The following is a 24,965-nucleotide window of genomic DNA, read 5'->3' as shown; positions in this document are numbered from 1 at the left end:
TTGCTGCGAGGCAACAGTGCTACCAACTGCGCCACCTTGCAGCCCTGCTAATCACCATAGAAGCTAAATCTTAAAGCTCACACAGTGAAGCAACTGTATGATGACAAGCCCTCAAACCCTTTTTTTTCTGTGAGGTTAGAAACAGGGACTTATAATAATGCTATGATTTATCCAGCTATTTTATCTGAGGTGGAAATCAGGTTCACTAACTGGCATTCCTCCAGAGAACATAATTTACAAAGTTACAGTGTTCATTGAAGGAATTTGCTCCTGGTCTGTTCTGAAGCTACTCATCATCATCTATCATGTTGTTCTTTTTTTCAGTTATTCTGGAACAGTTTGTTCGCCACTTGCAGTTAACTTTTATTTTGTCACTTGTTCTTTCGTACCTTCTAAAGATTTTAGGGACCATGTTGTCAGATATTAATTCAAATTTGTTCAGAACTCCTCTTATTTGGTTGGAAAAACAAGCAGTTAATCACAAATTTTCCAGGCTTTATCAGTACTGGTGGCATCAATAAAATTTGTTTTATATCTATATCTATATCTATATCTGTATTCATGCTCTTTGCTCTTGAGTATCTGCAGTATCTGAAATGCAGCTTGCTTACACCCTATGCTTCTGACATGTGTTACTTACATTCCTGTCCACCAACAACCATCATACTGTCACAATCTCACCCACACACACACACGATATGCATGTGTTAAAATGTGCATCCTTTAAACAATCAAAAGCAGAAAACGGGGAATTTCAATCTGGAATTTAGAGTGTGTCCAGGCAGATTAGCAGATCGAATGCAGGAGTGATGTACAAAGGTACGTCCTGTTGTATTATTGCTTAGTAATCTTTAAGTAGATGAGATAAAAGTATTACAAGTTCTCATCTGGAGTCATGTGATACAAAATGGTATGGCACGTACACATTGTTCTTGCACGTCAGCTCACTTGCAAGGTGTTGGTCGAACACTTCAGGTAGTGTTCGTGTGACTCTGAATACCCTTTTGTGGACACACTGTTTTATAATTTTCATGTCATTGGCGATGTGAAAGCAGGTGACTGGGTTATCGTGACTGAGTCTACAGTATGTACCAGCGACAGGGCTTTGAACTTTTCGTCAAAATTTAGTCAATGTGGTTTTTCTCTTTCTTTCTTTCTTTCTTTCTTTCTTTCTTTCTTTCTTTCTTGAATTGGCAATAGTAATCATATATGGTGCTTTCACAATGAGGAATGACGCACTGAAAGTATTTCAGCAAGTCCTCCGTTAGTACTGATAAAACATTTTCGGTAAGTAACTTGGACAAGAAAATGTAAAAACAACCTGTAATCTATAAAACATTTTTAGTGCCAGACTACCCTTAGACACTGATTATAGTCCATTTTTTTTGATTGATCTGTTGACTGGACCTGCAGGAGTTGGGAAATTTTGGCAGGAATGGAGTCAGATATTTTGGCATTTGATTTTCAGGACTCCAGATGGTTTTAAAACTTGAACAGATGTTTGTGTATTTGTTCACAATATACATATCTTATCAATCCTGCTCAAATTGAGAATTTAATATCACAGGTGCAGTTGTGAACACTGAGAACAGTAGGAACAGTTTTTATAATCTTTACAAGTCAGTTGATAATCATAGTGCAGCATTTATGATGTATGGTTGTGTGCTACTGCAATTATACTCAACAGAAGTAGAAGGGCACACACTATCTCCAGTTGTGTGCCTTTTTATTGTCCATACTTGTTCTAAATATACCATAGATTCTTTGTATAATAAATATATACTTTTAAGAACCATATTCTTATTTTTTTTAATCTATCCTCTTTTTAAAAAACAAACACACAAACAAACAAACAAACAAACAAACAAAAAGAGATATTTTTATGATCTGTCTGATTACTCTGTAACATGGATTTTGACGAGTTTTCCATAAATAAAGATATCAAATTACTATATATTATTATTGCCATTACATTGCGGTCAATCCCAAATGAAAATGCATGATGTGAAAGTGATAACATGCCAAGGGAATGTGACAACTGTTTACACACCAAACACAGACAGTCCATAAAGCCACTTCCACTGTTTGAATGAGCAAACACACCCTTTGCCTTATAGACAGTACCAATGTGATTACATGGCAGGTATCGTGTTTCTCATGCAGGCTAGAATTAGGAACTTGAAGACTGTGTTTTCACATACAAAAAATTTGGTTTCTAACTAATTATGATGCATTAAAAGCAGTTCCAGTCATCGACTCTTGTAATCATGGTGTTAAGATGAAAAATGACAGTCATAACTATTTGTGTTTACAGATACATTACTGTCCGTGCTGAGAACACCTTAAGTTGAGCACATTTTTTTATTTAATGCCCCAAATTGTTTCTGTTCGAAGCACAGTGTGTTTTCATTAAGTCCCAAAGCAAGAAATGCAATGGTTTAAACTGGAGAATAAAATATCATGACACAACTTTGATCAATTTAAAATATTTATTTACTTATTAAAAATAAAACTTTTACCGTAGTCATGTCATCTCAGCACATTATGACATTTTCGGCATTAAATTGCTGTTACAAATCTTTCATTATACATAAAATAAAATGTATTATAAAAAAAATAAAGACAATAATTATAACTTTAAATCGAAACAGAATTCAAATCCTGGCTTCATTTTTACCAGTTACAGTATACATGAATTCCGGCATCATCTGTATGCTCTGCGAGTACATACAATACGACACATTTATACACAACTAGAGCTTAAGTAAATAAGCTGATTGACATTTGCTTTCTGTAGGCCTGTTTACATTTTAGGTAGCGCCCACCTGAGTTATAAGTACAGTAATAGACCCGTCAAGCAAAGTTCGCTCTAAAAATACAGTAGAGTGATAAAGTGCTTAGTAAGTTATGTTACAATGGCACCTCGATGTCTCTTTAAGTCCTGGGACAGGAAGTGCTTACAAGATACATCATAAGATAAAACACACAATAAACTCCAGTATTGAAATTGTTTTGCACAGGTTTGAACTCAAATGTATTAATACAAGTCTAGTTTTTAGAGGCAACACAGAGAGGTGAAAACAGTCTGTGGGGAATGTACAGCTTGAATATGTATCATGGCAGTACATCCAAGTCCTTAAGACATATAGTTAATCAACACAGTGAGGATACATTTGCTTGGTGTAAATATGGGCAAAAAGCAGACAAGACCTGGGCCTCAAATCTCTACTAAGGTCTTTGGTGCTAGCAGTGCAATATGTTGTACTTGTTATCAAAGAAAAGATTGCACTGTTAAGCTTTTAATAAAATGAAAAGACTGAGGGATGTGCTGACAGATGCCAATCTTAGACATGACACAGCTGCTGAATGCAATATGGAAAAAGAGAATCCTAAAGTATTCCTACATGCTTCAGGAGAAGGCAAGTGGACTTCTTTTTTGTCCAATTTGGCGTCTGACCAGGAATCTACCCAGGCATAGTCTTAAAATGTGTTTGTTTTTGTTTTTTTTGTTGTGTTTTACTTTGTTAAAGTGCTTCTTTATTTTCTTTTTCCCAGCTGTAAGTCAATCCTCAATTGCTGTTAAGTGTTGCATTGTTGGGCTTTTTTTTCCACCAATGCCATACTTCATATCAAGTGATTTTGGAATGGATGCTGGCATCTTTCAAAATACATTTACAGCTAGATTATCTCAACCTGGAAAGGTTCTAATTTTACATCACCCCTGAAAACTTTAGACTTTGAGAGCTATAAATGCCAACGTGCAACACCACATGCTCATTGACCCAACTACCTCACAGACCTTCACATTACCTGACACTGAAGCAATAGCTAAATGTTTGCTCACGCTGCTAAGAAATGACCTTAGGTTCATATGCTGTCAGAGCCACAGTTACCCAACTGATTAGACGACTTGTGTAAATAATACAGTGGAGATGCTGATTAAACATATTTAGCTGTGTTCAGCATTGGCTGCAATGAGACAGAACTGAGGACAGACTGTACCTGCTCAAACCATTTCAGTTCACTGTTTCTTGCACTGTAATAACAACTGTTTTCCATCACAACTTTACAATATAATATGATTGTGATGTGATTGTTGAATGGGAGGAAAAAGTTATCTGATCAGAATACAAAGAGTGGTCTATATGAACAGTGTGCCACAGGTCCACAAAAAAAAAACTCCCGAAGTAAATAAAATGGTACACTTAAACCGAAGGTCGAGTATAAAATGATGTTCATGATTATTTTCACTTTTTTTGTCAAAATGAGTTGATCCTTAATCTCCAAGTTGCACTTGTCTTCACAAGTTACAAAAGAAGGCACCCTTCAAGGATCAAGGATCTCTTGTAGCATTTTTAAAGCCTTGCTTTAAAATGGCAACATTTAATTGGACCAAGGAAAGGTGCAAATTTGCAATGAAACTATAAAAGTTCAGTTAAATTAAGTATTTAGATTCTACATATATATGTGGACACTGTGCCTATAACAAAACATACTGGAAACAAAGCTAATAAGTTTCGAAATAGTTCAAATTGGCATCAGTTCTGCTCACAGTTTCCTGAGATCTATTAAAGGTTTTACTGCATTTTTGAACTGAATCCCAGCAGCAATTTTGAAAAACAAAATTATTAAACTACATATGACACTTAAATTAAGGGTTTACATTAATCTATTGAGATGATCAGGTCTGGCCTGATCTACATGTCACCAGTGTGAGTGTTTTACCTTAAAATCACAGTTTGTTAAAATCTGTGTTGAGTCTGCCATATGTTAAGGTTACTTAGTTTCCATCCACTCTTTGTTTTATGCCTCTGACATTTGGATGAAGAAATGTGACACTATGTATAAACTTATTTAGGTTCAAACACTTCTAGGCACTGAAATATATTCCAGTCTTTAAAACTGAAAAGTGTTTTTTTTTTCTTTACAACTTGCTCTTTACTCACTGAAAACCTAACAATAAATAAAAATTACTGTGAGTGGTATTTTTTGTTAAAGTAGAATTTTCCAACTCAAATGGTCTAATTTTTGGTATTTTTCTCACTAAAATATGTTGGACTGCCATGGCCATACTCGTAAAAATTTCTATTTCTTTGTGCCTATAATTTTCCTAGTGTAATCTTAATTTTGAATAGAATGCGTGTGCCTTTTTTTAATCTTTGTGTAAAATACACATGACACACCTTTCAACGACAAAACAAACTTATTTAAAAAATCTATTCCTTTGAGGGGAAAAAATATAAAATTACACATTTAGCATCTATATTGCTAAGAATGTAACTTTTTATGATGATTATTTCTTATTTTGTAGCTTGTAGTCATGTGTGGAAAAGTAACACAAGCGCTAGTATACATGCCTACACTGTTCATGTGTGTTTCTGTATTTCTTCTAACCCACCTGTCTACAACACACATACAAAAAAATCTATTAACTAAACCATGTCTTCCATATTCTGTCGTTTATGTACATCCACAGGATTCTACTATCATGTCAGGGACATCTGTTTTGACAATGCTGTGCTGGGAGTTGAAGTAGACCATGGAGAGTGGTCGGCGCTCAGTGGGAATGCAACATGAAGTTGTAGCTGTGTTAATGCCATTGACTTTGAGCTGGCTAAAGACAGTGGCATGGAAGGAGGATGCTATTCCTGGGGAGCCAGACAGATGTTGGGGGCACTGGCCCATGCAGTAGTTCATATGGTAGCCTTCAGGTGCAATGATCCACTCATCCCACTGGATATCTTTGAACTTGATGTAGAAGTCTCTCTTGCAGCACACTGTTACATCGGCACCACAACGCAACGAACGTTTTCTGAGTGAGCGTTTGGAGTGGTCTTCACGGAGACGGACCTGAGCCACCAGGAAGGGCTGGTTGGGGGTGTCACCCAAGGTGTCCAGGGAGCAAAGGTTCTTCCCATCTTCTTCACAGCTGACCTCAAGCCGTAGGCGCCGCTTTCCCCCATCCAGGAAGGACTGCAGGGTGCGGGTAATGGGGAAAGTGTGCCAATTACTCTCCTGGACCTCCAGCATCTTTTCTATCACCAGGGTGCGATTAGAGTCTGAGAGCCCATCATCTGCGGAGAGGAAGACACGGGCAAGGAGACGGGAGTCCCTGTGAGGGTCTTCAGAGGAGTGGGCGTAGATCCACAGAGATGACTGGAGGACCTGTATACTTTGGCCATGTTCCTGCAGAAACTGGAAGGTAAGGCTAAGGCTGGCCTTATCCCCATTATATGCCTCATCTGTGAAACAATGACAATGTAAAAACAACACACAGATTGTTAATGTCTTGAACATTTTAGAGACAGTTATAAAAGGGCAAATTCGTTTAAATCATGTTTTGCAAGTAAAGCTGCAGGGTGATGTAAAAAATAAAGGACAAGTTAGTCTTCTTCCACCAGTATTAGGCATTCTGTACTATCACTGCCATATATCTTATCTTTACTTTAAGCTTACAACAAACCAAATTAATTGGGCAAATTATATGATTTGTTGTTTTTAAAGTTAGAAAAAAGCCCACAATTGCAACTCCTGCTACAAAGGATTCAGTTTAGGTTCCTTAAAGCACTTCAAGGTGGATTTTGAGGTCTGTTTTGGATTATTGTTATTTTGTACAAGCCAGCCTCTTTTCAGTTTCAGTGTCTAGTTGACTTCAGCACATTTGCCAGCAGAAAAGCAGTCTTATCTGAATATCTGTATGTCTTCGAGATCTTGTCTTGCCTTCCACAGTTCCCTGTCTGGATATCATCTCAGACAGTGGAAACTGCAAGCCTCAGTCGGTTTAGAACCTTCTTCGCCTCAGTAGGCATCAGGTAGCTTTACTCTCAGATTATCAGTTGCTTATGGAGTGTTAGGTTACAGCTAATGACAATTCCCAAAGACAACTATTGATGTTATAAGACCTAATAAGTCAATTTAGGTTTCTGGAGTCAATGAAGTTCTGAGAATACACAAGTGGAACCCAAGCCTTAACTTTTGCACATGCCATAATTATTGTTTAATCTTTTTCTATTTTTTAAATTAAGTTTATGAAGTAAAGGTTTAGTTAATGGCGCAACAATATAAAGAGAAAGATTAATTTTATATCATTTGCTGTGTTGAATATATTTACCTTGTCTCACTTTAAAAAGGTGAGACAGAGGTGACCACACTTCAGTGTAAAACCGATTCCTGATACGGTGATTCTAACCTTTTCTTACATTTTATCCAGCAATTCAATAACCTAAAGAGGTTAACAAGTGTTAAGGAGACGCAGACTTAATGTGCGTATTTTACGCACAGACATGTATAAAGCCCACAGAAAATGTGACATTGTGGTGTTTCAGTGCCATACGAAAATCGCTTTACAATGTAAAAAGTGAATACCAAACTTACGTATATCTGCAAAGCTCACTATTTCATAGCCTTGATCTTTGGTTGGTATATTGTTTTCTAGTTCGAGGGTACCATCCTGTCTGACGCGCCCCGAGTGCAGTTTGCGAAGCGCAGTAAGGAGCGCCACACGAGGCACCGTTTGAGTGATGTTTGGTCTCTCTTTCAGGTGCAGCTTCTCCAAAAGTTGCTGCTTGGCGAACTCTATCATCAGCCTTTCCTCTGCGTCTTTGTCCATCGCCGACAAGCCACAGGACGCGCAGCCCGGGGAGCCACTGACCCAGAGACCCTTTAACAGCAAGGGTGCCAAAAAAAGAAACGCTGTGACTGAAAAGGACGACGCGATCCTTGATTCTGAAGTGAATAAATGCATTTTTGCACTCAGAGAGCGTGAACGACAAATAAAAAAAATCTTCAAATCCTCTTCCCTGAGTTGTTCTTTGGGAAATCACAAGTTTCCCAAATGTTGCGAGAGGTCCTTGGTAGCAGCTGGACACCGTGAGGACAGGAGCTGTGAAAACGGAGTGGTGTTTCAACCCTCCTGATGGTGAAGATATCTGTGGTAATCCACCAAAACGAGTGACACGTTGGAGGGATGCACCAATGAGCGCACCGGGACACCGTGGAAATTACTGGCAAAGCATCTGTCTGTCCTTCTCTCTCACAACACAGGAACTCACACAACACACACATAACGCACGCTCACGCGAACGGCACTGCTTCACAATCACTGCGGAAATCCATATAGACTCATTAATGCCAGTGACCATACATGATCTCACTTGTTGCTTTATATTTTACGTGCGTAAAGTGACTGCTTTTGATAAGATTTAAGATAAACTGAATACAGCCGCCGTACGTTTAATACAGCAGGCAGGTAGTTTCCGTGCCACGTTGCCCTCCTTAGGGCAAGTGAGCGGGATACGCAATCTGTCATCACTCCCGCCGATCAAAGTTGAAATTCAGTGCCCTTTATCCCACTTTCAAAATACGGAAGACTCATAGGCACCAAACAATTGAAATGTACTTAAAAACTGTGCAAAAGCGCTCGGGGCTGTGAGGTGGGGAGCCTTCACGCGGTATTTGAAACACGTTCGGTCATGTTTTCTGCAATGTGGTATAATGCCATCAGCAAAATGGTGTGTGTGTGTGTGTGTGTGTGTAAAGGAAAGAGTAATGGAAGAATAATCGTCATTCAGATGCCTACAGGCCCACAGCTTCTAGGTTCTCACGGTATTCTATTCATAAAATACATTTCGAAAAAACACAAAGTCATTTAAAAAAATTAACAACACAGAGCTGACTAAATATATATATAATCATTCACACAAAGCCAACATAATACAGGCGCAAATTCAAGAAAGCTGCTGTAACAAATCACTTCTGATAACCTGCACACTACTGGGGGCCAAAAAAGTTCAAAAGGAGTTCTTAATAGCCTCTGTCATCCCTTATAATTTAACAATACTGGATATGGAGTCCAGCGCTGCTGCTGCAGCAGCAGCAGCAGCAAAAAAAAAAAAAAAAAAGCTTTCAAAAGTTTTACACTCATGGGACACATTTTGAATATGTACCTGTATACACTCACACCAAAACGAGCAGTATGGACTATCAAATCGAGCCTGTGTCGACCAGTGGTGAGCTGCACACAGAGAACATGCATGTTTTTTTTTTTTTTTCCTCCCTGCTAGCCTCAGGGTTGAATATGAGATTGCGCTTCAAGGCCTGCCATGGCACAGGAGTACATTCCTGCCCACATGTGGGAGGTTGTGGGAACTACAGCTCTGATGTGCTGGTGCCTGTGAATAATGTGACAAATCCAAGAGTATAAGTTAAAAGTAAATGAAGATTTTTTTTTTCTTTACTCATGAATATGAGCTATTTTATAAGGCAAGCTGAAGAATGAAGTTAGAACTCATTCAGTGTTAAACTGTCACTGAGATTATAAATGGTGTAGCCTACATTTTAGATATTTTTCTTGATCGCTTATTCCTGATACGTGCAGAAAAAAACGTGCCTTTCAAAAAAATGCTGCAGTGAGTTCAACATTTCACAATGACAGTAACCCGGTGATGATAATAATAATAATAACAACAACAACAACAACAACAATAATAATGATAATAATAATAATCATCATCATAACAATAATAATAACAATAATAATAACAATAATAATAATAAAAACACTTAAGTAATATGTTTTCATGGAGAAGAAACACATCGGGATCGTTTTTACATTTTGCAGCAGGTAAGGTTTGATTGTACATTAACAACTTCACTGTATCCTGAACGTCTCCCTGCGACTGTGAAGTACGCCGGTGACGTAAACTGTCGGTGAGGGGAAAAAAGTGACGCTGACACACACACACACAAGCCGGAGCCGAGAAGAGGGAATTGCGTTTTGTTTCTTTTTCTTTAATTTGTGTCCTTTTATTCTTTGGTGTTTTGTTGTTGTTTAGCGGTATTCCAGTGACGGATCCGACTGCCTCGTTCTTCAGCGCTTTGCTATCTATCATTAGCGTTCATGCTGCTCTCCCCTCACGCGGCGCTATTTTGACAGTCGGGGTCGCAGTGAACCAACTCAAGCTAGCAGCACCATTATATTAGCATTGGTAAGTCATTCGGAAGGCTAGCAAATCGTACCAGCTAGCACCTCCTATTTTGAGACCCGACAGTGCTGGTAGAGCTTTATAACAAGGTTTGCCCTGATATAAACATGTGATACTATGTTGACTAGCCAGTTGTAATACAAGCCTTTGGTTTTGTGAACGCTGGGCAGCTAGCGTTCACTGAAAAGAAAAGGCTAGCTAGCAGGCTAACATTAGCTAGGTGGCTAGGTGCTGTAGGTGGCTAATTATACTCGCTGGAGGAAGCAAGCTAATACCGTGAGCTAGCTATTGTTAGCGTGTGGGCAAGCTAATATTCTCAGTGAACTGCACAGCCACGACTCTGACCATACTGCCATCTGTTCTTTACAGACACAACTTGAAGGATTCTCCACACGGACTCAAGACATACGACCAGCAAAACTGTAAGCTGACCTGCAAAGATGACTTGAGACAACTTAGAATCGATGATCCACTATCTTTAGTCAGATATGTAACGTAACGTTAAGCACCATCTTTAAAGTCCGCGTTCTCCATGCCAGACACGAGATTGCCATGTTAACATTTTATGCTTCTTATCGTAACAGAGAGACATGACTGAAACTCTGTGACTGTATGTGTGACTTAAGTGATGGGAATTAAGTGATTATTTGAACGAATTGCAATGAAGGTATTGGGAATCGTTTGTAGTTCTGCGTTGCAGCCATGCTAAAAGCAAGCACTGGATGGTGACAACAAGGTGTAATTTATGCCATTACACCCTGGCGTGTATGTTTTCGTGCATTCACTGATTGTTTGAAACCACAGCAAACAAGGCATAATAACAAATTCATCTGAGGTTGTAAATTCATAGTTTGTATGGATAATTACGTGGCAATTTCACTGAGAAGCTGAATCCAAGTTCGCTGATTGAGAAAGTAGTCCACACACAGTTATAATGCATGGCTAGGTGGTGTTGTTTGCATTATGGATTAGAAGTTTATGTTGTGTTTAACATACTGCTGAGTTTGTTTTGCCACATTCCAAACTGAGTTAATGTCAGTCAACCTAGGCCTTTGCTCAGTGAGGCATAATTCTTCATTACTTCATTGCGATTAATTAGAATTTGTTCCAGACAGTTAGTATAGTACTGCTGAGGAGGATTCAGAAAAGAAATGGGGTTTGTCAAGAGATATTTGACAAATGGCCATTACACTCTGTGTCTTGGCTTTAGCTCTACTTTTTGACACTCATTCCGAAAATAGATAGCAAGACTGTTGTGACAAGCTAGTTGGGATCACAGCACAGACTGTCAGAGCTGTGATTCAAACATCTGCTCTGGGAAAATGGCATGTGTGTCTGAAAACAAAAAATTCACATCGGTTGGTATTGGCCAGTCATGTGCTATTAGGAATTGGAAAGTGGCAGGCAGGGACTGCCAACATAGTCGTGTTTTATGTTGAGATTGTCATGAAAATATTCCAATTAGTTCCTTCCTTTATAGACTTAATAACTTAAAGCGCTATGAGATGACTGTTGTTGTAAATATGCGCTATACAAATAAAATTGAATTGAATTGAATTAAAGTAAACAACAACTTAAGGAGATATCCCTATAGAACAAGTTCAGTTTTTATGGTTTAAAGGATGGGTAGACTGAGTGCTTTTTTTGTGCATCAGGTGGGTCCTCAATGCAGCTATTTCCTCTAATTTTGTGCATTTGGAAACGTATCTTTCCTTAGAAACACTCAGTCCAGTTGCTGGTGTAAGTATAGTATCATTGAGAAAAGGTTTATCCATAGCAAGATCTGGTGGAGGTGAGTCACTGAATCAACAGTCTACTGTTGCTAAGGCCACCAAAGAGAAAGATGGAGGATCTTGCCTCCTTGTCAAAGTATTTCCCCCCTTGTGCCATGCAGGTTGCAGATCTTAATGCATTGTAAGACATTCTGCATTACTTAGTTATGCTGGTTTTTAATAGCGAGAAACTCTTTGTTTGTTAGGTGTAACAATTTCTGACCTGCTTATGTTGCCTTACAAGATGCATGACTACAACCAAATCTTTTTTTTTTTGTACACCAGTAAAACATGCGATTTTGTGTGTTGGAGGTAACCTACTTGCTTTTACTGCATTCACTTTGTACAATCAAATATTTACAAAAGCTGAAGTGGTTAATGTGAAAGTGTCTTTAGTACTGTGTTTCATGTTAAAACAGGCAGCTATTATTCTGTAAGATATGATATCTGTTTATTTGTCAGCCGGGTATCCATATCTACTTCTGTCTCTGAATCTCTGTTTGCAGCAGCATAAGTAGAAGAGTGGCTTTTTCTAGAGAGATTTGAAGAGCTATTTATAGATCTCTGCCAGAGCACCAAGCGTGGTGCTGTTGCTGCTGCTTCTATCTGTCTCTTCTCTTAACCACTCCTGCTTCTGTTTCTCTCTCTCTCTCTCTCTCTCTCTCTCTCCATCTTTATATGTACCCCCTTCTTTTCCTGTTCTCTTTGTTTTCTGAGCTAATTTTCTTTTGATGTCTTCCCCTTTTGTGTCAATCTTCTTTTTCAGTATCTATTCTTCATTGCTAGCTTTCATGTAAATTATTAATTGAAGCAAATGGGAGGTGACGAGTTGTGTGGCCATACGTCTGTCCTCAGATTGGGTACATGGGCCTGCCTGAACCAGTGTCATTGTTGCAAAGTTCTGAAATGTTATTTTTTTGCAGGTAAATTGAATGAGTATCCATTGGCTTGGCTTGGTGTATGTGCAGCTCTATTTTATTAAAAGATTTGGTTCATAAGGGGCATCACTTAATCCATGCAGTTAGGAAGAAGCTGGTAATGCTCATTGAAAGTTGTTTTTGGTAACGTCTATTTTGGCCTGTTTGTATATTTGCACTGTAACCAATAACAATTTTCCTGGTGTTTCTTGATAGATTTTCTTCAGCTCTATGCTGCATACAGAAACTGCAAAACCTTGTTAGGTGATCGTGTTAACAGTCTATCTGTGGTATCTTTGGCTACTGACCCTTGTTGAGCTCCTCCGCTTTCTCCTTCCTTCTTTCTAAGCCAGTCTCTTACTGTCCTGTACAAGAAGCTACCTGGCTGCTCAATGTGCAGAAGAAGTGGCTGGACTTGTTTTGAGGCATTAGGTGGCATTAGTACATGCCATCCCCTTTATCCCAGTCATGTGGTCAACCTGAGACAGACCTTTTTTCAAGGCCATGCTAAGGATTGCAGAGTCATTGGTTGGTTTCTTGTCTTAAGTAGCTAAGTAAGGTTAGAAAGCCAGTCCTATGCTCAAAATCTGTCTGTCTATTTTCTCTGCTGGCATATTTTGTTCAGGGTCCACAAATCTTAGCTTTGGTGAGGTGACCCTGCTAACCACTGAGCCACAAAGCTGTCTTTATATTGATTGTGTGTAAGTTGAAGTGAAATTCAATATATATTCAAAAACACAATAAACATAGACTATTGATGTGAGCTTGGGATGATATGTAAGCAAGAATAACTTTGTAGAAGGAGATGTGCAGAAGTAGAGCATTGCCTTGTTTATCTTAAAGAGTCAAATCTAAGATTTACTACATGTTATATGAATGACAAATGGCCATTGTTGAAAAACTCAAAGCACCCAAGCTGCTTTTATTGGGATGTAGGCCTGTTTTCTGTCTCAGATTGTAGTACTTTAAAGCAGTGCAGTCCCCTTGAAAATAAGCATTGAAAAGTTGCTGGGCTATCTTGTATTTGTATTAGACCCATTAGCACCTGAAAACAGTCTTTTGAGAAAGCAAGTTTGAGTAGGACTAAAGTGTTACATGAACTGGAAAACTGGTTAAAGCATTTTCTGCATTTTACCAGGATAATTCAGCCACCAACACTAATACCTGAGATACTATGGATTTAAAATGATGAATAAACACAATACAGTAAAAGTGAGAAATGAATGAGACAGACTTGATGCAGCGTGGGAAATCTGAAAAATCCAGCAATGACCAGCCAGGGTTGCCAAATGGGCAACCAATACGTTTCACAATTAGGGCTAAATTTCAAGTTTTACAACTGTACAAAGAAGGAAATTGTCTAGAAATGCACTTGAGGCACCTAAGTCACTCTTGAAATGAGTTCTGTGTTAAGTTGATATTCACTATTACCTCTCCATTAATGATTATGTTCACAGTCTGTGCAACAAGACTGCAGCTGTATAGTCGTTTGAAAAAAGAAAGCATTAATGTACACTAGCCTTGACCGGTGTCAATGCTGGAAAATAGGACAGTGTTTTGTTCTGTTCCAGTGTGTCCCCCTTTTCAAGGCTCACCTTGAAAATAACAGGTCCAGCTGTTTTGATGCAGGCTGTGGATGGTGGACTTCACACACATACATCACACATATCACCACTGATTTGTTTACCTTGCAAAGATTTCCCACTAATTTTCCCACTGTGGACTGTTGACATTGTATATTGGTCAGCTTGATCATAGTCAAAGACTGGCCTGGGCACTGCTACTTAAATGTTATTTGAAACTGCAATGCTGCCTAAATTAGCCACACATTTACCTGTTAAATTTTTGCCCAATAAAGCCTGGACACATACTGTCAGCTCAGCAACTTAACCATCTATTAGACAGTCATTCCTGCTTTTCCTGCCCTTACGTAAAGTTCCCTGCTGACGTTTCCTTTGATGCTGAACTTTTGACTGCCTCTTTTCCGCTGCATCTTTCAGCTGCCGCTTGCAATTGGTGGCTGCAGGGAGAACATGCAAATATGTTGTCTTGTGGGATTATGGTTTTTCCTTGATAATGAGGTGGTTTCGATATTCCTCACCACTGTCTTCCCTTCAGAATCCCCTCTTTATAATACTTTATTTTGACCATAGCAGCAGTGCTCTGTTTCACCAGCAGCTGTCAGTACTTTTAAGCTCATTTTGTTTGTCAAGACACAGGCTACAGAAAATGACTTCAGACATTTCCATAAAATGGAGAGTGACGAATGATGACTAGCATGTGGCTGGACTGTGTTCTCTGTCTGTCTACAGATGTAAGTAATGTTGTTTTTGCAAAAAAGTACCAAACCTAAAATTGTAGCTCTGAAAGAATGCATCTATTTATTGTAAGCTCTCTTTATAGAGTCCTGCTGTTGTATCAAGTGACATACTCGCTGATCCAAGCAGCCCTTTTAAACAGCTGGGCTTCTTGCGCGCCCTGGTTTGGCTGTCATTGCAATTATATTGTTTCACAGAGGCAGAGAGCAAACAAGATATGTAAGAGGGAGAGAGCGAGAATCCACACGAAAGGGAGGGTTGGAGGTAGAAGGGAGCGGTGAAAACTGTGCGCATGATAGCATAAGAGTGGTAGAGACAGAGGGAGCCAGCTAGCAAGCAAGGTTTTCGGTTTCTCTGTTGTGCCTGTGCTTCATTCAGAAAAAGAAAGGGGGCAGTCAAAATAGAGTTTTCAGACCATTTTTATGAAACCCATTAAGAAAACAGAACTGGTAGTACCTACAGACAGGAGCACAGCAAGCATGAAGATGAAGAAAGTAGAATGAGCCGAGGAGAGTGACAGACCTTAACACTCCTGAAACTCTGCTATTTACATGCTGCAGGAAATGGATTTCATTTATTTGTACTACTTAGCGAGATAAAGCAAATGCCCGCGTTGTCTTGATCAAGAGCTGCTTCTCCTGCAATAATGTGCTTTTATCTGTGAGACACCTGATCCGACTTGGCTGGAGATCCACAGAACTGATCTCTAAATACAGTAAGGATGTGCTGTGAGTATGTATGCGTCTGTGTGTCCTTGTCAGTGGGTGTTAATAATTTGTAGGTAAGATGTAGCTTCTTCAGCTTTAGATTTGACTTGAAATGCCACCGTTGCCTCTGCAGTAATTACCTCTTATCATGGCACATTTCATTATTGCTCTTTGTAAAGTTCCTGCAGCAGTCTTTTTAATTATGCCTCAGTAACAGTGCAGGAATCCTATTATAGATTTTACTGGAAGATTGTTTTATATACTGTGGAGACTGTGTCTACTTATGTAAGTGGAAGTCATTTCATCACTGTGCCAGAGCTGTAAAGACAATCCTGACTGGATTTTGCATAGATGGATTTTAAACATTCTAAACTGTAATATGCTATCGTGTGTGCTGGCTTTAATGGTGCTTGTGCCTTGTGGTCAGTTTATTTTCATATATGTATGTACAGGCGCACACAAAATCTATTTAGTGAGGCAAATGCTGAGGTAATGAGGAATTCCCTTCCACTGTCCCTGTGTGGGAGGAGGGATGGTGGAGGTGGCCTGGTGGGGTGGAGAGTCACTGAGAAGTAGGCGTACCTCTGCAATACTGTCATACTGAGGAGGGAGGGGTGCAGGGGAAAAGGACAACCTATGGGCTTACATAAGGCAATTGAAAAGTTCTGTATTCAGAGACCCTGAAATTTATCCTCACTGACCCTCTTGGCTTGAATCTGCAGTAACAGGTTGTGATAAAGATGTTTATGAATGCATCCGAATTGATAAAACTCTTTTTGATATCTGAATGCAATTTACATACCTGCATGTCAGTGTTTTCCCCCTTTATTTGTTGAACACAGTGTGCGGGAACAGAGAGAATAGAGAGGAGGTGCGAGAGAAGCAGCACAAGCGTGAGAGAAAGCACAACAGCAGAGCCCTCTTGAATAAAAAATCTGTCGCTATAAATAGCAAGCCATCCTCATGGCCTGAGCACTGTTTCAGGTTTTGAAGACCTGGCTTTTCCCTTTCCTTCACTGTTTTCATGGTTATAGCAAAATCAAACTCACAATCCTCCTCATCACTTTTTCCTTTTATCCTTTTCTTTTTTGTTCACTTGGCCCAGATCTGTCTTGTGCTGGATATGGCCTGTTTATATAATATCTGCGTCTTTGTGTACGTGTGTGCATCTCTTTCAGCATTATAATGAATCAACATGAATCAGTGTCCTAAGTGATGCGCCTTAATTCAAGTAGCATGATTTTCATAAAAGGACAATGATCCCATGATTCTACCATTTTGTCTAATAGAAATACAAAAGACAGACAACCACCACAGCAATGCCAAATTAGATAGAAGCTGCCCATTTGGTGTCAGATTACTAGAGCTACTGCTGTTTTCTTTCTGCTCTCTGTTAGTCAACATATTAACCCTTATCTTAAGCAAGACAAGACAGGTACAATGAAATAATGAAAAATGAATTGAAAATGAAAAAAGCGGGGTGCTTAGCTTTGACAAAACAAAGTCAAACCTCTCACATTATGAAATTTGTATGCGCATCCTTGTCTGTGAGTATGACCAATACTTTTGTTTGTTTGTGACAGTGGAGTTCTGCTCCCCAGGTAGTTGGTGCTCCTATAGCCACACTCCTGCATACTAATTGCCAATGCGTGGGAAAAAAGACTGAGGATGTAAGAGAGGAAGCATGAGAGGGAGAGGAAGGGAGGACAAAAATCAATCGCAAACCCTGAAGACAGTGCTGCTGTAATTGCCCAAGTCAGAAGGTTTACACTTTCTCACCTGGAGCTTTTTCAAAAAAGAAGGTGAAGCTTTTTGGTTTATTTGTATAGATTAAAGCATACAGATAATGAAAATAGTGACAGAATTTGTAAAAATAAATAAATAAACAAAACAAAAAAAACCACAACAAAAAAGCTAATTGTCTGATTTAATAAAGCCTCACTTTACATCCTTTTTGTCCTTGTTCTGTAGTATCTTGCTTCCACAGCTCTCTTCATTTAACTTACTGCTGCGTTGTCTTCCATTGGCATTTTTTATGGTTTTAATGCATGTTATTTCATGTGCAATTTTGGTAGTGTAATTTTTGTCACTTAGTTACATGTGGCTATTAAAGTCTGAATTGCATTTTTCTAAACAATGAAATAAAGAGAAAAATTGTACCTTTGTCTGCTATAGGGCTGATGTAATCAAGGCAAATGGCACTGTGGTGCAAATTATACTAGCCCAGTCTTATGTTTGCCTTACTCTAGGCCTTGATGAGACTGATTAAGAGACATAACCACTTGGTGAGGTTTTTAGAGAGACAGACAGAGGGAGCAACTGAGAGAAAGCAAGAGGTGTCAGTTGGAGGCCTCTGAGTCTAATAGATTGCCTTTGCAAACATGCTATATTTAAACAGAACAAGTTTAGGAGTGGTTGTTTCGGACATAATTAGAAGGTTGTGATAATGCATTGGGAATTTGAGGGATGGAGGAGCAAGAAAAACTGGAGAAGGTGGGGACAGATAAATTGCTCTCCTTTGGCAGGCAGAAACATTGGGAGTGGTTGGCTTTTGCAGGTAAACAGATGGCATCGCACAGCGCAACGCTGACCTGCCACTGTTGTCAGGTCAGCTATGTGATCTTGTGAGTCGCTGCCGTGTGCAGTTTCTCTAATTAACACTACCTCCTAATCTGTGCAGGGGCTGCAGTGTTGCCAGTATCATACTAAGTAACTCTCTCATATGTAAAATAGGTGAATAGGAAGCAAAATATCTATGAATTTAACAATGGGAGCAAATTTCAAATACAAGGAGCCAAGACCTCCTGAATTCAATATGTGTAACGTAAGCATTTTCATGAAGGATGGATGGAGATTTGTGGACTTGGGTAGATGTCTTTTGAATATGACTTTGTTGTAATGTTTAATTTTCCAAATATGTCAAGTAGAAGGTTGGTGACTAGATTAGGGTCTGCATGAACTGTATTCAAATATAGTATGTTAGCCCTGCTTAGTTGGACTTACATGTCAAAGAATCTACACAGTGTGCATATCATTTTGTGTCTACAGCTTGTCCAGCTAACAGCAGGCCTGTCATCATCCTCCCATTTTTCTATTTTAGCACAGTGTCATCATTGTTGGAACATTGCAGTTGTCCAATGCATGTTGTAATGCTAATGCATAAAGGACAGGCCATGTTTTTATTTGTTTGACCTGCCTTACTGTCACAGTTACTGTTATTTCTAATTTTAGTGCTGTCTTAGTTAATGGATACTAGAGATCTCATCTGGTGTGTAATAACGAGATCCTGTTTGGGGTTTGTGACTGATTTTTAGACCCTGACCTGTGGAACTGTGTCCTGTGGGATTTAGTGTTTAGCTGGTCAGGTGCCAGGGGAATGAAGGAAGGAGATGAAACTCTGAAGATGAGTTGAAGGACATTTCTTGGTGGCACGCTGAGCTGAGTGTTGGTTAGCTGGATAGTGGGTGAATGGATTTCTGAATGACTGGCAATGTTGTTGGCTATACTGGAGTGCACACGTCACATTGTATGAGATCCCCTTTGCACTGGCCCAACATAGACGGCCTGGCAGGTTGATTGGCTAGATGCCTGGCAGCACTCAAGCCTCCATTGTTGCTGTGGCATGGCAGTCTTAAAAGCTGTCAATAAGTGTGGTTGTGGCAAACAGACGTGTTTGTGGAGATCATAGACGACATCGACCACAATCTGGACATATCCAGTTATTGGTCAGTGCATTATTTAACCTATTCAGCCAATAGCCCAGTGGTCTGACCCGAAAATAGCACTGTGTTAAAAAAAAACGCAAGGAGCTTCTTGGTGTGGGTGTGTTGCTACAGACACTGCTGAAAACATGACATACGATCCAGGAAGTCCACTTTGGATCTTTGACATGCCAAAACACTGCACAGCAGTTTATAGTCCTGTGGTTTATCTGGGATATATGTCATTGTCCAACAGCGCGGACACTGGATGACATCACATTGCTTTGCTGCAGGAATTTAGCCAGATGTAACTTCTTGCCATATAACCTCGGGTGTTTTAGCAAGAGATCTTGCAACATAGTGCTGTTAGCAGGTTTTTTGAGCTATAGCAACAGTGGGGCAGCTCACTTAACTTTAACTAACTTTAGCTCAACATTCACCTGTTAGAGACACCTAACTGGAAAATAGTGTGCACACTAGGGCTAAATCACTTAGGGAAAATATCTCATTGCAATTTTTTTTTCACAGAAGTTGTTATTCCAATTTGATCTGCAATATGATTATTACTGTTTCTTTTTTTTTCTTCTTTTTTTTTTAAGTCAAGCTTCATGACATTCATTGATCAATGGGCAAGCATAAACAACCCCTGAAAATCTATTGAGCAATGTAGAAAGCCTTACATCTTAAATTGCAGCCATTGAGATTTGCTAATTGCTTTGTTTCAAACCTTGATTTGAAATTTGTTGTTAAGTCCCAGTTCACACATTAAAAGCCTTGGTGCTCTAATCTCTTTAGGTGATTTCAAGTACTTATGTTTTTAAAATTGATAATCTGCAATGTTTTCACCATCTACAAATAATGAGTTGTCACTGTACAGTTTTACACTTGGACTGAAATTAGCAAATGAGTAAAGGAGTCACTTAACATCAACGGACAAACTGTACCTACAAACAAATCATGTCGTGTTACAGCAGATATCGAGGTTATCATGAGCTTTGTTGCCTCACCTAAATGCATGCATTTTAAGAGTTAGGATTTTTAGACTTGGGGCTGCAAGGTGGCGCAGTTGGGTAGCACTGTTGCCTCGCAGCAAGAATATCGCCCGTTCGCGTCCCGGTGGGGGTACTGGGATTTTTCTGCGTGGATTTTGCATGTTCTCCCAGTGCACTGTGGGTTCTCTCTGGGTTCTCCAGCTTCCTCGCACACTCTCCAAAAACATGTTGAGGTTAATTGGTGATTCTAAATTGTCCGTAGGTGTGAATGTGAGTGTGCTTGGTTGTTTGTCTCTAAGTGTAGCCCTGTGATAGACTGGTGACCTGTCCAGGATGTCCCCTGCCTTCACCCTAAGTCGGCTGGGATAGGCTCCAGCCCCCCCGCGACCCTAGTGAGGATAAAGCGGTGTATAGATAATGGATGAATGGATGGATGGATTCTTAGACTTTGATTTAAGAAGTGAAATACTGTGTGTAGGGAAACCCCTCGCTGTGTCTAACTGTGTCTCAGTCCACTGACCCAGCCCTCTGAAGTTGTACCTCAAGTCCTCCTTAGTTGTCAGGTGATTTCTTTTTCCTTTTAGTTGCCCTTCGTAGGTCATCCATCACACTTGGCTATTCCACAGCATGTGCGTCAATCATGGTAACTGACTGAGCCGATATTGATCTAAAGACTACAGTTCTGTAGAGTGGGCAGTTTGTAACTGTGGCCTAGCGTGGTTAATCATTTTGTCAACTGAGCTTTGGAGTTCACATTTCTGCTACAATAGCATGCTTATGAATTTTACATAAGTTTTACAGTTTTGTGTATTGATCTATTTTGATCAGGCCAGAAATGATAGTGGACATATTATACTGATATGCTTCTACTGTGTTTAATATTGCCTTTATCATGTTTACTTAGCTGTTTAAACCGAAGCCACTCAATGACTATATTGCCGTATAAACACAAATACCTACCAACAAGTGGGAGGAAGTTGGTACTGTTCAACTGCTTTAGGACAATGTGTGGATGTAATGTTGAAGCACACTGCAAAGCAAGATCAGACATTCCCCCCCTTTGCTTTATTTGTGAGAAATATTTTTTTTTGCAGTCAAAAGGACATATTCTCTCACTATGTGTAAGTTTCTGTCTAATAATCAGTGTCTTTTCTCGTCTTCCTCCACACTTTTGCACTTTTCTTTTTTTATTAATAAAATTGTGGCAAATAATTGGGATACCAGCAACAATTTTTTGTGAGGTTTTAAGCCTTTTTCTTAACAGTTTTCATTAAGTGAGTCATTTGTGGTTCCTGAAAGACTGGATTTGCCATATTTGAAATAGTGCGTGATGGTGTGTTCTCTTGGTGTGAACTGCATTTTTGATGGTTTGCATTGGAAACACTCCTTACAACCACGTGCAGCAACACGTGCACACACACTTTTAATTTGTTTCTCAACTATTTGTGGCACTGCCCAGGTGTGCACTCTAATGCAACATGACCAATGTCTCCCTGAAGTGATTAACTGTAAATGTCCACCATTTTCTCGGAAATATCTTGGAGAAAGAGGAAAAAAAATCTAATTTCAATTGTGAGGGTTGGTAATGGGTTTTATTTTGGCACCTGAGCACCCTAAAACCCTAAAAATGACATAATCTTTTCCCCCCAAAATGTCCGCCATCTTTGCTAAGCCTTTCAGGATGACTGGGACAACGTTTCACAAGTCAGCATCAACAACATCATTAACTCTAGATGTTGTTTGACTCATTACTGACTTGTTATTTCTGGTCTATGACCCCGCTCTCGTTCTGCCCTTTATCACTTCCAATATTGTGTGTACTTGGTTGTTTCATGCCGTCCATTCTGTTGTAGAGATGCCATATGATGGAACAAAAAAAATTTCAACCATGTTAAAAAGAATTAATGGAATTTAATAGAACATACTGCATTTTTATTTTTGTTCAGAATATTTCCCCTGCTACACAGAGTCGCTACCTGTCTGCAAAAATGGTACATACCTCTTTGGCATAGTAAATTGAAATGGAATAGAAACAATTCCCAACAAATTCTTAACTAGTACTGTGCATGTGGGGTTTTGGGATGCACAATGCTTCATCACACACATTGCATTTAAGGTATTGCTTTTACTCATAATTATGAATTATCCGTGCCCTGATAGGACTTCTGTCCCACAATGCACTCAAGCTAAATTGTATTGTTTGAGGCAATGGCATTTTCAGTATAATTTAGGGTTAACCTTGACTTTAAGGTTGAGTATCCTGTGGTTTACTAGCCCATATAAGGTAACTTTAACCTGTAAAGCTGGCCTAGTCAAGCAAAGAAGGGTCGTTACTTTATAATGATACCCTCTGTTGTATGCTGACTTCACATTGTGCATATGGACAATGTGTGTTTAAAGGGCAGTGTCTATCTGCTGGGGCCCACTTACTTATTCTGGAGGCCTGTTCTTGTGTCTGTGAGCTCAATCTGTTTAGTTCAAGGTTCGGCTCCACCAGACCTCATAGTTAGTCACTGCTCTCATCAGGATGGAGTGGAACAGAACTGTCTGCAGTCAGACAGTGTGTGAGGGAAGTCATAGCCAATCTTCACATTTAAATAACTGTGTGTGTGAATGACTCACATTCTGATGACTTTGTAAGCCCCATTAAGTCTGTGTGTACATCTGCAATCCTTGTTTGGTCATGTGTGTGTTTGTTGTGTCTGTGCGATTAAGCTGTGTTGTTCCGGCTATAAGTAGCCCATGATGCTGCTGTGTATTTTGTGTATGTCTGTGCTGTTTTATTTTTCTTTATGCGAGTACCCAATGATAAATACATTGGGCCTTGTAATTGGGGAAAGGAGGGGGGTCGTGTGAGAGAAAAGGAGAGAAAAATATGGGGGTGTTAAGGGATATGGCTGCTTTTCTCTTGGTGACAGAGCCTGTTGCCATGGAGCTGGTCCTCCCATTGGTGGAAGCCTGGTCCAATCGCTTAACAGTGCAGATTGTTTCATCATTGAGAAGTTTTTCCTCTCTTCCTGTCTCACTAGCCACCCCTTGCTCCTCCATCTTTCTCTCTTCTTTTTTTCCTCCCTGTCTCTCTCACACCCTCTTCCACACTGCTTCTCACACTAAAAGAAGCTGATGAATTACATAAGGTATAATAAGTATAGGAGCTGCCACCCAATTTCATTTTGACATAGTTATACATTTAAATTAGCAGCTCAAGTGGAGCATTCAGAATCTTTGTCAAATCTCCTTACAGTACTTGAGGGGATAAGACAAAGCTGACACTGTAATATACACAATATTTACTTGTTTTACACCTAAGAAATGACATTGTTTTTAATCATGTTTCTGGCTGTCCAGAAGGTTTGAAGATTGTGAGATGCTCACCTTTTGGGTAGACAGACTTTATTGTTGCTGATGTTTCACCATTTGCTGTTAAAATGTTTGTGTGTCTAAATTCTTACCAGACATTAGACATTTAATTGACTTCGAGTGGTGAGTCAAGTCATTCAGCATTAACATAATTTTTGGGAACCACCTCAGCTCTAAAGCTAAAATTTGGTTGTTCTCAAAAAACATGAGAAGCTTTTTACTGAGCACTATTTCATTTGAACAGCTTTTATACTCAGCACCTCTGTCTTCCAAACTTTACATGAATGTAGAATTATTTTATACTGTTGCTTCCCATAACCCAAGTACTAGTATAAATGAATCTGCTATAATCAAAGGCACAGATGAGAAAGTGATTTGTGATTTGCATACTTACACTGAAGTTTATTTGTGTGGAGTTTGTACTCAATTGTACTGAGCATTGGGTGTGTTATGGTGATGATTATAGACTATTACAAATATTCTGCAATTGTCAGTTTTGAAAGGTGCCTTTGTGGAATGTGCTGTACTGCTGTTTATTAACGTTCCCCTTGAATCCATCTTTATGATATGCACGCCGATATGGAAGATGTCTTGCAGGCCCAGCAGGCTCGTAGATGTTACATTTTTTTTGATGGGCTGTTATGCCAAGCTGTAGCTCCAAACAAAAATATTTTTAGTTCTCATAGCACTCTTTTATCTGAAAGTTACCAGCCACAGAACATAATCCTTAATAGGTAGAAATGTAGTATTTATTTTGAGCACTGTCATCAGACAAATATATTTCCTTGTTGTCAACATCACCAACAAGATGTTTTCAGCTGTGATTCATTTTCTATCTCCAGTTGTTCCTCAGAAGCACTTTCTTTCATTGTGGTTGTTCTCACGTAAGATTTGTTTCTGCCTCCTTCCTTATCTGTGCACAGTTTGTCACATCTTTAAATGTGGTCTTGTCTTTGTCAGTTTTTCCCGCATTAAGCATTATGTGGTGCCCACCCAAAAAAGTAGCACAAAAAGAAAAATCACCAGTGCCAAAATGATTTTTAAAGAATTGAGAATAAAAATAGTTATTTTTTTAATTCCGTTTTTTTTTTTTTTTTTTTTTTTAACTGAACTGGAGTTTCATTTTTGTTTTTATTTTTAACTGAACTGGGGTTTCATGTCCTAAGGTATTATTGATGTTTTTATTTATTAAATTATCAGAAGTGATAGGAAAAT

The 24,965-nt window shown here is 39.2% G+C and overlaps 2 protein-coding genes across 8 annotated transcripts in view; one reads left to right on the top strand and one right to left on the bottom strand.

Moving 5' to 3' along the window:
- The first annotated feature begins 4,971 nt into the window (after positions 1-4,971).
- r3hdm2 (R3H domain containing 2) overlaps positions 4,972-24,965 on the top strand; it is a 65,668-nt gene continuing 45,674 nt past the window's right edge. For 5 of the 7 annotated variants that reach the window (XM_008280724.1, XM_008280721.1, XM_008280722.1 and 2 more), the window contains exons 1-2: positions 9,715-9,986; positions 10,353-10,405. The gene's annotated coding sequence lies outside the window, so the exon portion shown is untranslated. Of the gene's footprint in view, positions 4,983-9,714; positions 10,073-10,352; positions 10,406-24,965 lie in introns of those variants that run through there. The other 2 variants (XM_008280718.1, XM_008280720.1) reach the window with 2 other exon arrangements.
- LOC103356540 (inhibin beta B chain) lies at positions 5,038-7,890 on the bottom strand. The gene is made up of 2 exons (XM_008280716.1): positions 7,375-7,890; positions 5,038-6,242 (listed from the first exon to the last, which is right to left on the bottom strand). Exons 1-2 carry the CDS (start codon positions 7,742-7,744, stop codon positions 5,461-5,463), a joined length of 1,152 nt encoding a protein of 383 aa, XP_008278938.1. The 5' UTR covers positions 7,745-7,890; the 3' UTR covers positions 5,038-5,460.

This window comes from Stegastes partitus, unplaced genomic scaffold (assembly GCF_000690725.1).
Source record: "Stegastes partitus isolate 25-593 unplaced genomic scaffold, Stegastes_partitus-1.0.2 Scaffold208, whole genome shotgun sequence".
Classification (NCBI taxonomy): domain Eukaryota; kingdom Metazoa; phylum Chordata; class Actinopteri; family Pomacentridae; genus Stegastes; species Stegastes partitus.
The sequence above is the reverse complement of the archived record's forward strand: the minus strand, read 5'-3'. Positions and strand labels throughout refer to the sequence as shown.

Excerpts from the sequence above, each read along its gene's own strand:
- LOC103356540 (XM_008280716.1), bottom strand. The coding sequence starts at position 7,744 with ATGCATTTATTCACTTCAGAATCAAGGATCGCGTCGTCCTTTTCAGTC. Across the intron at positions 6,243-7,374 it reads AGTGAGCTTTGCAGATATAC|ATGAGGCATATAATGGGGAT; the intron begins GTAAGTTTGGTA and ends ATTGTTTCACAG.